General features: G+C 42.6%; 1 protein-coding gene across 5 annotated transcripts in view; it reads right to left on the bottom strand.

The window, feature by feature from the left end:
• si:ch211-26b3.4 (connector enhancer of kinase suppressor of ras 2) overlaps positions 1-14,424 on the bottom strand; it is a 554,826-nt gene that overhangs the window by 13,888 nt on the left and 526,514 nt on the right. For all 5 annotated transcript variants that reach the window (XR_007248946.2, XM_048544970.2, XM_048544968.2 and 2 more), the window contains 3 exons: positions 12,493-12,563; positions 5,111-5,211; positions 2,970-3,483 (listed from right to left, as the gene is read on the bottom strand). Coding sequence is in view for 4 of the 5 variants with exons in the window: in XM_048544970.2 (XP_048400927.1) it covers positions 2,970-3,483; positions 5,111-5,211; positions 12,493-12,563 (686 nt within the window). In the remaining variant the exon portion in view is untranslated. The remainder of the gene's footprint in view (positions 1-2,969; positions 3,484-5,110; positions 5,212-12,492; positions 12,564-14,424) is intronic.

Raw genomic sequence — 14,424 nt, forward strand, 5'->3', positions numbered from 1 at the left:
GAAAATGTAAAGATGCCCACTTTTACAGGAAAGATAAAGAAAAAGCAAGAGTTTTATATAAGTGGGGAATGACTGCAAAATTCCAAGATGCAGTGAGGTCTTGACGATCTAGTGTCATGAGTCACAAAAAAGTTAGTACGCAGGTACAGCACAGCAATAAAAAGTCTCATGGGCTGCTATCGTTTATTATGTGTGGAATTGAACATTACAGTGATGGTGCTTCCATTATACATGGTATTGTTGAGACTACGTCTCAAATACTTGGTATCCTTATTTAAGAAAGGATGTATATACACTGGAGGCAATTCTGAGAAGGTTTACTACATTGATGCAGCTTATGAACGAGTTGTCTTATGAGGGTGGGCTGCTTGGGTTGGGTTTGTTTCTACTGGATTTTGGAAGAGAGAGGGATGAGTTGATTAAAGTATATAAGAACTGGATGTTTAATTGCAGGCCAGTCCAGAATTAGGAGGAACTATTTAAAATTACAGGTCACTCTTTCATGAGAGACGAGCCAAGGAGAACTTTTTGCTCTCAGAGGGTTACATGACTTTGGAACTCTCTGCCTCATAAGGCAGTAAATGTGGAGGTCATTGTTTATTTTTAAGACAGATACAGGTAGATTCTTGTTTGGAAGGGAAATCAAAGGTTGTCAATGATAGATGGGAGTGCGGAATTCGAAACAAAAACACAATTACCCATGTCCTTACTGAACGGCAGATTAGACTCCAGGGACCAAATACTTCAGCTCCTATTTTTGAGGTTTGCATCCCAAGGGAACAATGGCTAAACACAATGAAGTTTATGGCTAGTGGCAAGTTAAGACAGACAGATAATAAATACCTGACAGGTAAAGATACTCCGTCTCATTTAACCTGTCTCACATAAGTGTACATATAGTCATCATTGCGAACTAAAGGAAGTCGTATTGTTCAGCAGGTAGTGCCCTTGTTTCAGAGCCAGAATTTCTGGATTCAAGATTTACTACTGGACTCGTTGGTCACGGAAGGAACATTTTCGATGTTGCCCTTCTAATACTCCCTCACTATTCCTCAAAGGAGAAAGCAAAGATACAAAACAAGCCTGTAAAACATAAATTTTTCAATGATTGGTCTTATTATTCACTTAGAATATCTTGAAACAAGTTATTGTAACAAATGGCCAAGTTTGATCAGAGACATCAAGCGAGCAACACAACTGTGCTGCTCTGTTAGTGCCAATCATTGACAATTTGCCTTTCAACATCATCCCTCATACAGGGACACATCTCAAAGTGTCTTTCTCTCCCTTGGTCTGGGCCTGATTGAAATGAGCTAACGCTTTGTCTAATTTTCAAATTCCCACATGTCTTCTCCACCCCTCTGACAATTCCTCTTACTCCTTTTCACTTCTCCAATAAGAATGTTCCTCATATAGTCCTTGCTGTTCAGTCTTGCCACCCTCTCTGTGTTTAAAAGAAAACTTCCAAAGGCACTTTTCTACCATTCTTTCCGAAACCTAGAGTTTATTTTTAAACTTGCCCTGATTGCTCAGCTTCCACTGTTTAATCTTCTTGAAGTGAAGCACTTCAAGATATGTCCCTGTATGAGGAATACTATTGAAAGGCAAGTTGTCAACTATTGGTGCTAACAGAGTAGCACAGTTGCACCGCTCACTTCATGTCTCTCATCAGACTTAGCCACTTATAACAAAACATTGGTAAATGAATAATAAGACCAGTCATGAAAATTTTATGTTTTACAGGCTTGTTTTGAATTTTCACAGATACTTTGCTTTCTCTGTTGGAGAATAGTGAGGGAGTATTAGAAGGACGATATCGAAAATGTTCCTTCTGTGGGTCTTGACCCCAAAATGTCGAGTTCTGAAACAGGGGCACTACCTACAGAACGATACAACAGCCTTTATTTTGCAATAGCGAGTACATGTGCACCAATGTGAAACAGGTTAAATGGGATATACTATCTTTATCTGCTGCTTATTTGTCATACATCTGTCTTAAATTTTCAGCCACTAACATAATTTGAATACCTCAAACTTGAAAGTGCTCAGTTACTCCACTATAGATAAATGGACTTTTAATGTCTGAAAGTGTTACACTTGGACAAGTAGGTTATGTTTTACTCTATAAGAAGGCATCCCTTCAGCTTTGATGGGAGGCCATATTGTCCTTTATCACATGAGTAGGAATTTTTTAAACATTTATTGCAAAGCAAACAAAAACAGCAATATAGCTTCGGCGTACTGCTTTGATTAGATAGAGATTCAATAAGCCTCATGCAGTTTCTAAGCTAACTGACAAACATATCCATTTACGCTTGAAAATAGAAAGTAACTCATGATTTTTGTACCAATTGTCTTGATTTTTAAGAGTTTGTCCATTGACTCATGAGATACAGAGGGAAATGGCTGGTTTGTGTAAACCAAACACTTAGTGATGAATATAAAATGTGAAGGGAATTGAAGAGTTACCTACTGATTCAGTGACTGCCAATTTTTTTTAGTTTTTTTTTCTAACATGACTCAGTGGTTGTCCCTTCTGAGGCACAAGACCCATGCATACAAGTAGCTGGGTGAGACTTTAGCATTATAACCAGGTTGACACTTCACTCCTATGCAGAGGAGGGCGCCCCAGTGCTATCAGTTGAGTAAGACATGAATTCATCTGCCCGATCAGATGAAAGAAGAGCAGAGAGTGAGATGATCCAGTGTGTTGTCTATCATTTCTCTCCCAACCAAATTCCTATCTTCTGTTTCTGGGACCTGACAATGTGCTTGCACAGCAACAAGGACAACACTGCAAAAGCGGGTCATTGCCTGCTGAGTGCTTTGAAACACCTTGAGAATGTGCAAGGCGGTATCAGAAGAGCAAGTTCCTTCTTTAATGAAATGAATTCCAGTCACATACAATATTTTCTAATTATTCTGTCGAATAATATGATAGGCTGCATGAAAAATATTGGCACACCAACCTTGTTTATTTGCGCCATTTTGCTTGATGCATTGGATCTCATCGTCCTCGGACCTCTCTTCAGTGAGCCCAGAAGCCGGTGCCTGCCCTTTCATTCTTCCTTCCCTATTCCTTGGGAGACTCTGGCTACGTTGTTTACATCCTCTACTGTGAGATCCAGGTCCCCGCTCACATTCCACCAATGGAAAAGGCCCATCGCTGTCACGGTTGTGGCGCCTCTGAACGGGTAACGTTGCCTGCCGTCTTCTCTCGGGTGACATTAGTCCTGTCCTGTCCGCGATATAATCCGTTTCCAGAGGGACAGTCTGCAGGAAGTGCAACCCTGAGCTAGTTAGCGGGGTTTCAATCAGGTCCTGCCATGACCGCCTCTCTCTGTAGGAAGACCTACAGCCAGATGAATGGGTGCTTCCTGATGCATCGTGCCGTGAATCCTCAGCAGATGAATGCGAGTATGTTGACTCACTTGAGAAATGACGTCCATGCTTAGGTTCCGGGTAGGGACTCGAAGAATTAACCTATGGGAAAGAGTCAGAGGTAACTCCTCTGTAATTACTGCCAATTATCAGAGTTAGCCTTATATATTCTTATAATGGTAGTATTGAAAATTGGTATAAAATAAATGGACAGCTAACATTTGCAACTTTGTAACATCCTCCAGCCCCCGCTCCCTCATATTTGTGCTCTCTTCCACCTCTGTGAGGTTCTTTGTATCTCATTGACAACTCCTGAGATCCTAAGCTTGAAATTCCATTTCTAAGCCTCTCCACCTTTCTAACCAACTCTCCTACGTGATAATGTAAACTTCACAACTCTAATAACTCTTCACAGATTGAAAGACGCAGCAGTAACTCTGTCTGGTATAACCGTTAAGGGACAAAGACAAATTTATGCAGGAATTGAAAACACTTAGCCATGTCTGGGAGAAGAATGAGTCGAAGCTACTGTTTTAACATCTGCTAGATAACTGGCTGCCTTATACCACAGCAATAACTGGTTACCCTGAAGAAGCATTTAAGGAGTTAATTACACAAACACTGTGTCTTCAAACAGACAGTCAAAACCAAATGTAACAAGGTGCAGGGAAGTTATCTCTAACAAGACGGCAAGCTGCAGACGTGCAATATTGCGGATGAAAGAATCTAAAGGATCATCAATAATGTCACACCGCAAACCTGAAGGAAGCTAAATTATTTAAGAAGTATGGAGAGCAACACTGCACAAGGATCAAACCCTGGGCACATCCAGAGATAGATAATTGTTGGTCTGAAATGTAGCTAATTTCCACCTTTAATCGGACAATAGCCAAGTTGAGGGATGAGGCTTAACTTGCTTACTGGAGTGGTCTTGTTTCAGTTATTGTCTGCAATAAAGTTTAAGTAATTATTTCAATGTTTGTTTGCCTGCGAGACTTTTTAATAATGAGCTCAATTTAAAAAAAGGATAATATACTCACAACACCTCCTTTAAGATGCTCACTAAACCCTATCTCTTTTTGCCAGACCTTTGGTCATCTATTCTAATATGCAATTCAATTATAAATATTGTTTGTCGAACCACACTTACAAAGTTCCTTAAAATGCTTTACCATGGTAAAGGCATGTATAAATACTAATTACGCTTTTTACTGTAGGAATGACATCAAAATATAGCACAGATGGACACCGTTTGGCTCACAGCTCCCAGGCCAACTCTTTGAAAATACTGTCTAATTGGTCAATCTCTCCTACTCTTCTCACAATGCCCTGCACGTTCCCTTTTCAAGTGCATTACCAAATCTCACTTAAAAGTTGCAGTTAATTGTGCCAGCACCTCCTAGGCAGTCCATCCTAGATCACAGCTCGTTGTGTTAAATTAATTTCTCTTTTAATTTCTTTTTGCCAACTATGTTTTAAAAAGCCCTCTGTCTGCCATCTGAGGAGAGGCTTCAATTCATTTAGCAAAAGGGGCATTGTGCCGTATTTCTCATGGTTCAGAAAGTTGAACACTCATCTCTAAGTCAAAAGATTGTGCATTTAATACCCACTCCAAGACTTCAGCCCCAAATCTAGCCTGACACTCCTGTGCAACGCTGATGAATATCATTGGAGTTGTTTGTCTGCAAGAACTGCAACACACATAGCAAGGATGCGTTATGATTCTTACCGATGGTGTCCGAGGGTATGTGTCACACACTGCTGAATGGCCCTCTGCTTTTACTGTTAAAGGATCATTGGCATCCTCTTGGTCACTTTCACTCCAGTAGTCTGGAAAGGAACAAAAAACACCTTATTGTAAAACACTCCTGACTTAGAATCTTTTCAAACAGTCCTATCAGAGCTGATAGTGAGAGTCATACAGTCATATGGCTGTGGAAGTAGGCCTTTCAGCCCGACTCATCTGTGCTGACCAGGTTTCCTAAGCCGAACTAGTCCCATTCGCCTCTGTTTGGCCCATAAACCTTTCCTATCCATGTACCTGTCCAAGTATCTTTTAAATGTTGTAACTGTACTCACCTTTATCACCACCCTCTGTGTGAAAAGGGTGCCCTTCAGGTCTGTTTTAAGTCTTTCCCCTCTCACTTTAAACTCATACCCTCTATCCCCGGGAAAAAGACCTCGGCTATTCATCTTATCTATGCCACTTATGATTTTATAAATCTCTATATGGTCAACCCTCAGCCTCTGACACATCAGGGAAAAGAAAATCCCAACCTTTCCAGCCCCACCTTATAACTGAAACCTTCCAATCTCAGTAACACCCTTGGAAATCCCTTTTGCACCTTTTCCAGTTGAATAGCATGCTTCCTGTAGCAGGGCGACCAGAACTGAAGGGCAGTATTTCAAAATGTGGCCTTACCAACGTCTTGTACAGCTCTGACATGACATCCCAAGTCCCATACTCAATGTTCTGACCAATGAAGGCAAACATGCCAAACACCTTCTTGACCACCTTGTAGACCTGTGACGCCGCTTTCAAAGAACTATGTACCTGCATCCCTAAGCGGTCTCTGTTCAACAACACTCCTCAGGGCCCGTCCATTAACTGTGTAAGTCCTGCTCTGGTTTGTCTTAACACAATTCGAATGGCTTTCTCACAGTTCTTCACACTCACCAAGTCTAAGGGTTCCAATTTGTTATTCTTCATTCCAGAGTAGATAAGCTCATACTGCCACACAGTCGACTTCATTTGCTACAGATTTGCCCTTTGACTCATTCAGCCTATGTTCATTTGTAACATGCTACACTTATTTATGCAACTTATTGACCCAAAACTTCTGAGGAGTTACAACCCACCTGTTTTGTTTAATTTGTTCATGAGGTGTGGGCATTGTTGGATGGTCAAAATTTACTGACCATCCCTAACTCTGCAAACGATAGTTAAGACTCAACTGCATCACTGTGTCTGGTGTCACGTGTAGACCAGACCAAGTCAGGATAGAAAATTTCCTTAGATAAAGGACACTGGTGAACCAGATTGGATTTTACAACCATATACAATAGTTATACGGTCACTATGAGACTAACCTTTCATTCTTCATGTTTAATGAATTCATAATTCACCATCTGCCATGGCCCCAGAACATTAGGCTGGAGATTTAGATCACTCATTGCAATGCCACTCTGACCCCAACATTTTACCCTCTGTTAGAGCTCTGCATTTTTGACCTGGATTTCCAAACTGGGCCTCTTCAGAAATACAAACCATAGTTTAAATCTCAGTCCACCCTCACTGCAGAAGTTTGTTGTGGTAACCCAAGCCACAGGCTCTTTTCAAGACTCTGCTAAGTATAGGATTTAGTTGTCCTGAAGCCTCTTTGAGAAGCCAAGAAAGGTAATCATTGGTGAGGGCTTAGAGTGGCAGGTGGGTGAGGTGAGGTACAATGGGAGGTCAGTGATGAGGACAAGACGCAAGGAGGGAGTTGGATCGGGTAGCAAGTAGGCAAGAGTATAAGCGAGCTTGTGTGTGAGAAGTTAGGGCGGCATATAGGTGAGAGGGGATGGGTGGCAGATGGGTAAGGGGATTGGGGTGGCAGGTGGACCAGGGGAATAGATGAAAGTTGGTGAAGGGGGTAGGGTTATAGATTGGTGGGTAAGGGTAAGTCAGGTCAGGGTGGTGTTGTGGTGGGCCGCAGTTAAATCTGATCAGGGTGGTACCTGAGGGTTTGACGTAGTTGTTGGTGGGGAGTATAGTCAGGCCAGGTTCAGGTTTATTCACATGTAGCGAGGGGTTGGTGATGGAATTAGTCAAGTGGTTTAAGGATAGTTCAGGATCAGGAAAGGCAGACACGCACGGGGGTGCGCGAGGGGAAATCTGATTGGAGGGGATGGAAGGGTGGTTGGGTGATGAGGGGTAGTTTGGGTTGAATGAGAAAATTGGGGTGTAGTGTTGAGGTTTGGTCAGTCAGGGGGTGTTAGTGGTACAGTTACCCAAGAGTTAGACATGGCTTTCAGCAGGCTGACACTTTGTGGGTAACTACATGTGCAGATCAGTGGGTTGGAATTTTCTGAAGCCTACGACTAAGTTAGTGGTGGTTACTTTCTCAGAGGGCTCCAGCTGCAGGCTTACTGCTCATTAGACGTTTAAACATCCAGGGCAATTCCTATACAAATCGCTGCACTGGGACTTCCAAGGGGACCCAATGTGTATCGTTTGGGATAGTTCAGCTATCCAGTAACTACATTGGATTGATACCTTCATAAACAGCTGACAGAGGAATTAGTGCAAACGTGTGCAGTACTCATGCAGTAACAGCATCCATTAGCAGACTCCAATATCTGTGCCTAATTTAAAATCAATAAATCAATGGTCAGCTATCTGGAGTCACACTGTGTTTGGTACAGCTGGGCAGCCATAGTACTGATTTATCCAACCTGCACCTTTATACTTAGGAGACCCACTACAGAAATTCCACGGGTGTGACCAGTGCGAAGAGGCAAACAGCCCGAACAGTGCACAGAAATTACGCACTGCGAGTCCAGACACCCATTTGCCCCTGCAAATGAAGAAAGGAAACACTCACTGATGCTGCAGAGAACATCTCCTTTTCTCCTGGTCTATTTCTGCATTTCCCACAATATTAATAATGACCGAATGCAAATTACAGTTCTGGTACCAATAACATTTTAATCTATAACAAGGTGAGAGCTGAAAATACAAATGATGTTTTGGGTGCATTACTATTTTATTCTGTCAGATTTCGTGCTGGAAGGACCATGACTGAGATTACCAAGGGATATGGTGAGGTTGTCATGGGCCCAGGTTTTGCTCAGGCAGTTTGTTGTTATATCGAACCTGTTTAGAGGAGTAGGCCAGGATGTGACCCAGGAGCTTCCTCAGCCACATGGCAGTGTGTGGGCCTTTACACAGATCAAAGGGAGACACTGTTAGATTGGAAGTCTGGGCCCTCATGGATTCCAAGGCCCAGGCATGTACATGATAGAAACACAGAAATGTAGAAAATAGGGGCAGGAGTGGCCCCTTTGGGCCTGCTCCATCGTTCAACCTTATCATAGCTGATCACCATAAGCAGTAGACTGTCCCTGCTTTCTCTCCCAGACTCTTTGATCCCTTTAGCCCTAAGAGCTATATCTAACTCCTTCTTGAATACATTTGATGTTTTGGCCTCAACTTCTTTCTGTGCCAGTGAATTCCACAGTCTCAATACTCTGTGTGTGAAGAAATTTCTCCTCAGTTCCGTCTTGAATGGCCAACCTCGTATCCATAGACTGTGACCTCTGATTCTGAACTCCCTGATCATCGGGACCATCCTTCTTCCATTTACACTATTCATTACTGTTAGAATTTCAATGAGACTCCCCCCACATTCTTCTAAACTCCAGTGAATGTAATCCTAACTAATCCAATCTCTCTTCATACATCAGTCATAACATCCCAAGAATCAGTCTGATAAACCTTCATTGCACTCCATCTACAACCAGAACACCTTTCTCCAGATAAGGAGACCATAACAGTGCACGATACTCTGGGTATGATCTCACTGAGGCAGCAACAGATTCTGCTCCTGTACTTGAACGCTTGACAATTTAGCAATCTTCACACAATCTTGAGATCTGCTGGTTTGGCTAGACACCCGAGACACATCACACACAGCAGATGCTTGACTATCTGAATAATATTCAGTGACTATCATCTGAGCCTGCCACAGATTTTGGGTGAGGCAGTTATGCTGTGGGTCTGATCAATGTTTTTTTAAGCTTAGAATCCCTTCTGTAACCAATTTAATCCTCACTATAAAGAGTTTTGTTCTCTCCAGTCTTGAATTTAAACACGTCTGTTTGTCAAATCACGGTGCTTATTATTTTATCTCTTGCTGTGAGATGAAATGATGGCCAAAGGCAAGAAACTTTTGTCATGACCATTTTCTGTTCTCGTGACTAACTTTTCAAAAGCAAAAAGAAAGGAAAGCTTAGAGATACTTCCCACGTTGGCATTACTTTTGTCAAATATCCCAATGGCTCTTTGTTACCTATCTTGAAAAATCATAAACTGCAATTCCTCACCTCACATGACAATGAAAATTAATTGTTGATTTTTACAGGTTAAATTTGATTTTATTCCTTTTTATAACAAATTTAAGACGGAAACGTGAAAGAAAGTGGAGGTGATATTTTCAGTTCTGGGATTGGCTCTTCCTGCTCACAAGAATATTATTGGCTCTGTTTAGGAGGACAACCATCATTCTGGAGCTAGTTTCCTGGCACCGTTAAATGGAGCTCAGTTTCCAACCTGAGCAGCATTATCTAGTTGTGAAAGATCAGGAACAACGGCTGAAATGATAAGTGGCCATTCCGCCCATACAACCAAAATTACGTTCAATTAGCCTTTCAATTCAGTTCAAAAATCTCCTCTGGACATGGTGCACACATGGAGCTGTGGTTGTCTGCTTTAAACTGGAATAGGTTATATAATTCTTCATGCATCAGCCGACTCTTAAGCCTGCAGCCTAATACATTCTTCTGTTGTTTAAAGTTCCACAACTTTTAAACTGAAAGTAAAGTTTATAACGAGGGAACTAAGGGTGAACTGTTAACATTTTCACTGGTGAATCGTTTAAAGCTTTCTCAGTGTTTGCCTCAAGTATCATTCTTAGTGAGATTTTCACCATTGTCAATGATCAGAAATTGCTGCATTTCTCAGTTTGAGTGTGTTCGAATGTTGTTGTTCACTGTGATCATTGACACTTTGGAGGGAAACACCCAGGAACTGAACGCAAGTGATGGTAGCCACCTCACACATTGGGAGTGCAGCTCCTTAAACTGGACTGAGGAAAAACATGTCAGATTTTCACTCTTAGATGGCAGAGTTTCTTGACAGGCTGGAATGAAAATGCAGACTGCTAGTTGCGGATGGGGGTTGGTTTGAGGTCACCCTCCCTCCTCCGCCAATGCACTGCAAAATTCCTCCAGCCCTCATCCCTGTGAATCCCTTCCCCATGCCCCGTTCATGCCAACTTGCTACTTTATATCTTCAATGCCACATTATACTCCTCTAACTATCACTATTTCCCCTAATAGCCCGTATGCCTCTCCGCCCATTTCCTAAAGCCATGATTACTCTCATGTTAACCCATTTTTCTTGACCCATGCAACCCCCACCCCCGCTACACCATGGTCCTTCAAACCCCAATGTCAACAGTTCCTCTGTGCCCATCACGCTGGTGGTTTATAGTCCTAATGTCAACTGTTCCCTTGTGCTCATTACCCTGGCCCCTATGCCAATTTAATGTCAACTCATGCCAAAGCATGCCCCCTCGCACTACCTTTTGGCCTTCTTCCCTGCATTCTGACTCATCTAGTACTGACTCAGGAGCTCTGCTGACATTAAGAAAAGTTACATGTCTCCTGGTGCCATCACAATTTAAATAAACATTCCCATTGATTTAAAGAAAAAAAAATCAATGTATTGTATTTCCTTCAATGGATCACCTACAGAAGCAAACATTTGCATTTTAAGTTGTTCAGCAGTGGTCTCTGGGAAGCACACATGTGTGATGCCAGGGGAATCCACAAAATTACAGTCTTTCCATCAGGAAAAGGAAGAGGTTACAGCAGGGAGTAAAGAGATGGCAGATGCGTATATTTGGTTCTGTCTTCAAAAGGAACGACAGTACAGTGGCTCAGTGGTTAGCGCTGCTGCCTCACAGAGCCAGGGTCTGGGTTCAATTCCAGCCTCGGGTGACTGTTTGCGAGGAGTTTGCGCATTCTCGTTGTGTCTGTGAGGATTTCCTCCGGGTGCTCCAGTTTCCTCTTAAAGTCCGAAGATGTGCAGGTTAGGTTGGATTGGTCATGCTAAATTGCCCCTAAATTGTCCAGGGATGTGCAAGCTAGGTGGGTTAGCTATAGCAAATGCAGTGTTACAGGGGTAGGGTAGGTCTATGTGGGATGCTCTTCAGAGGGTCAGTATGGACTTGGTGGGCTGCTTTCACAGTGTAGGGATTCTATGACTGAAATAAAATCCCAAATATATTGGGAAGCACAGGGTGTAGTGACAGGGAGGAACTGGAAGGAAATCAGTGTTAGTAGGGAGATGGTATCAGGGAAACTTGTGGGATTCAAGGCTGATAAAGCCCTAGGTTGCAATAATAGTGGAAATGGTCCTAGAAAAAAAGATGCATCGGTGGTCATCTTTCAAGATTCTATAGACCCTGGAGCAGTTCCTATGGATTGGAAGGTTCCTACTGAAATCCCACTACTTACAAAAAAGATCTCACACAGCAGACATGCTGTCTGGTAGGATATTGGGCCGAAAACCTCGCGAATAAAATATAAACACTGATGTGCTGTAAGTTCCTGTGGATCTCCATACACTGGGACTTTCGACAAAAGATCCTCTCCCCTCCACCTTCCATTCTCCTCCCAGCCCTGAGGACATAAGGGGTCCACAATCCTTGAGGCAAGCGGGAATGGAGGATAATGCTTCTTTTCCAAATCCAAAAGACAAGCTGAGGAAACGCACCCAGTCAAACAAAATAAGGGCAGTGCAGGAATTCCTCAGTTATCATGGAACGTCTGTCCTGTATTTAATGATTCCTAAATTCACTTCGGACATATGAAATCAACTTCTGACAACTTTCACCAATTTCAAACTGGTTGCTTCCTCCTTTGGAGTGTTGTGAGAGGTTTCCTGGATGCAATGATTAAGTGTTCACTTGCCCTACTTCCTTAATTCAACAGAATTTGGAATGCATTCCTTTGGAGTTCAGCAACTCCTGAGCAAAACAACAGCAGTGACAAGATCTGAGTGAAGGAGATTGGTTCATGGTAAAGAATGATGCTGACAAAGGGATGGAACAGCAGTAAAACTAAAAGGGAAGAAATCTCACTTTATTCCTCTTCATGAATCCTGTGCAGTGAATGTGATAAAATACTTTGACTTTTTGCTGCCTGTCATTCCCATGTGATGGCCACTGAACCTACCCTATTGTTTGATGGCTTTTCAGGTCCTCTGTGATTCCTCCTTGCCCATCCCCTGTGAGAAAGCATTATTGTCGAATATTTGTAAGAAATGCAGCTACAGACACTCACCTTCATCCAGTCTGGTCACTTTATCATCAGGAGCATACCCGATAGCAGCTAATCCCAGTCGGTTCATCCACCTATTGAAGCAGTAGAGATGCAAAGGAAATAAAAAGACACACATGGGATTAACTACAAATGATACAATTCACAATCGGCAGTCATTTTTTATATACAAAAGACTAAAACAGTCAAAATGCGTTTGATATTTTCAGCAGAATATTCAAGATCTCTTCCAGTGGGAAGAATCACACACAATGTTTGACGAGTTGTTCTGCATTGCTTTGTTCTTCACTGAGGAAAATGGATGACAAAGCTCGATAACTTTGAATCAATTAATGGCATTTTCTCTCTAGCGAAATATTGCTGCTTTCCATCCAGATTCTTTGTGCAGATATTAACCACCAGAAGGGTGATCCACCACCAGAATGTGGCTGGTCCACATTTTTTTATATTTGTTCACAGGATGACGGCATCGCTGGCTAGGCCAGTATTCATTGCTCTTTCCTAGTCGTCCAGAGGGCGGTTATTAGTCAACCACATTGCTGTGTGTCTGGAGTCACATGTCGGCCAGACCAGGTAAGGATGACAGTCTCCTTCCCTACAGGACGTTAGTGAAGCAGATGGGATTTTCCTGATAATCGAAAATGGATTCATAGCTATCATCAGACTCTTAATTCCAGATATTTACTGAACCCAAATTCCACCATCTGCCGTGGCAGGATTCGACCTGCGTCCCCAGAACATTGCCTGGGTCCCAGGATTAACAGACCACTAGCCTATTGTCTTCCCACATGAAGCAATATCGGATCTCATTTGTCTGCCACATTTGCCCACTACACCAGCATCATTCTGGAGAGCAAAGATATCTACAGGCTTCACAAGTCACTTACTCTTTCCCTGCCAGTAAGTGCAAGATGTTTATGAACGTCTTTACCAGTAAGACTGATACCAACTGTTCAGTTAAATCCTCCTTTCATATTACCCACCAAACTAATCCTTCCTCTGGATTCCTATTACCCAAGCATTGATCCCTTTAATTCTCTCCTATCTTACACCCTGCTATGTCCATGGGACCCACCTCTTACTGTCTCGGCTCCTTTCCATGAAAATGTGACCGCACATCTTCCCTTCCCAACCACCATGCGAGTAAAGGTTCCAATGATCAATTCCGTCTTCCAGATCTTACACCAATAACCCTTCCTCAAGAAATCTGCGCTTGATCCCTCTGTCCTTTCATATACTGCCTCATCTTTCCTCTCCAAAGTACTTGAAATGTGTGGTAACAAAGAGCAGAGCTGGATGAACACAGCAGGCCGAACAGCATCTTAGGAACAGAAAAGCTGACGTTTCGGGCCTAGCCCCTTCATCAGAAAATTATGTTGCTACCTCACAAACATACGCGCAATCTTCCTGGAATTCCTGATTAGTCTCTCCAGTTATGTTTCCAACCCCGCTGCAGCACTAAAATGGTCTGAATCATCATCGCTATGCATGTTGTTATGAGAATGCCTAACCCTTTTTCAATATCTCAGAGCCCTTCATGTGGTCAACTCTAACCATCCACCACCAATATTGACAAACTTGTTGAGACCGCTCTGGTTTGTTTCCACTTTTGTTATGCCATTGTATTCAAAACATCTCCAATAAAAGCTTCACTTCCTGCACCGTCAATCCTATCTCAATACCCAAACAGCTCTCTCCTCTCTCCTACCTACACACTACTCCTTTGGCAAAATCCCTACCTCTCCACTTCCTCTCATGACAACTCTGCTGCTTTTGTTCATAGAAACCCTACAGTGTGGAAACAAGCTATTTGGCTCAAGAAATCCACACTGCCCCTCTGAAGAGCATCCCACCCAGACCCGTTCCCCCACCCCTGCATTTCCCTTGTCTAACCCACTTAACCTAAACAACCTGAGGCACTATGGGCAATTTAGC

The sequence above is a fragment of the Stegostoma tigrinum genome, chromosome 15, assembly GCF_030684315.1.
Source record: "Stegostoma tigrinum isolate sSteTig4 chromosome 15, sSteTig4.hap1, whole genome shotgun sequence".
In the NCBI taxonomy this organism is placed as follows: Eukaryota; Metazoa; Chordata; class Chondrichthyes; order Orectolobiformes; family Stegostomatidae; genus Stegostoma; species Stegostoma tigrinum.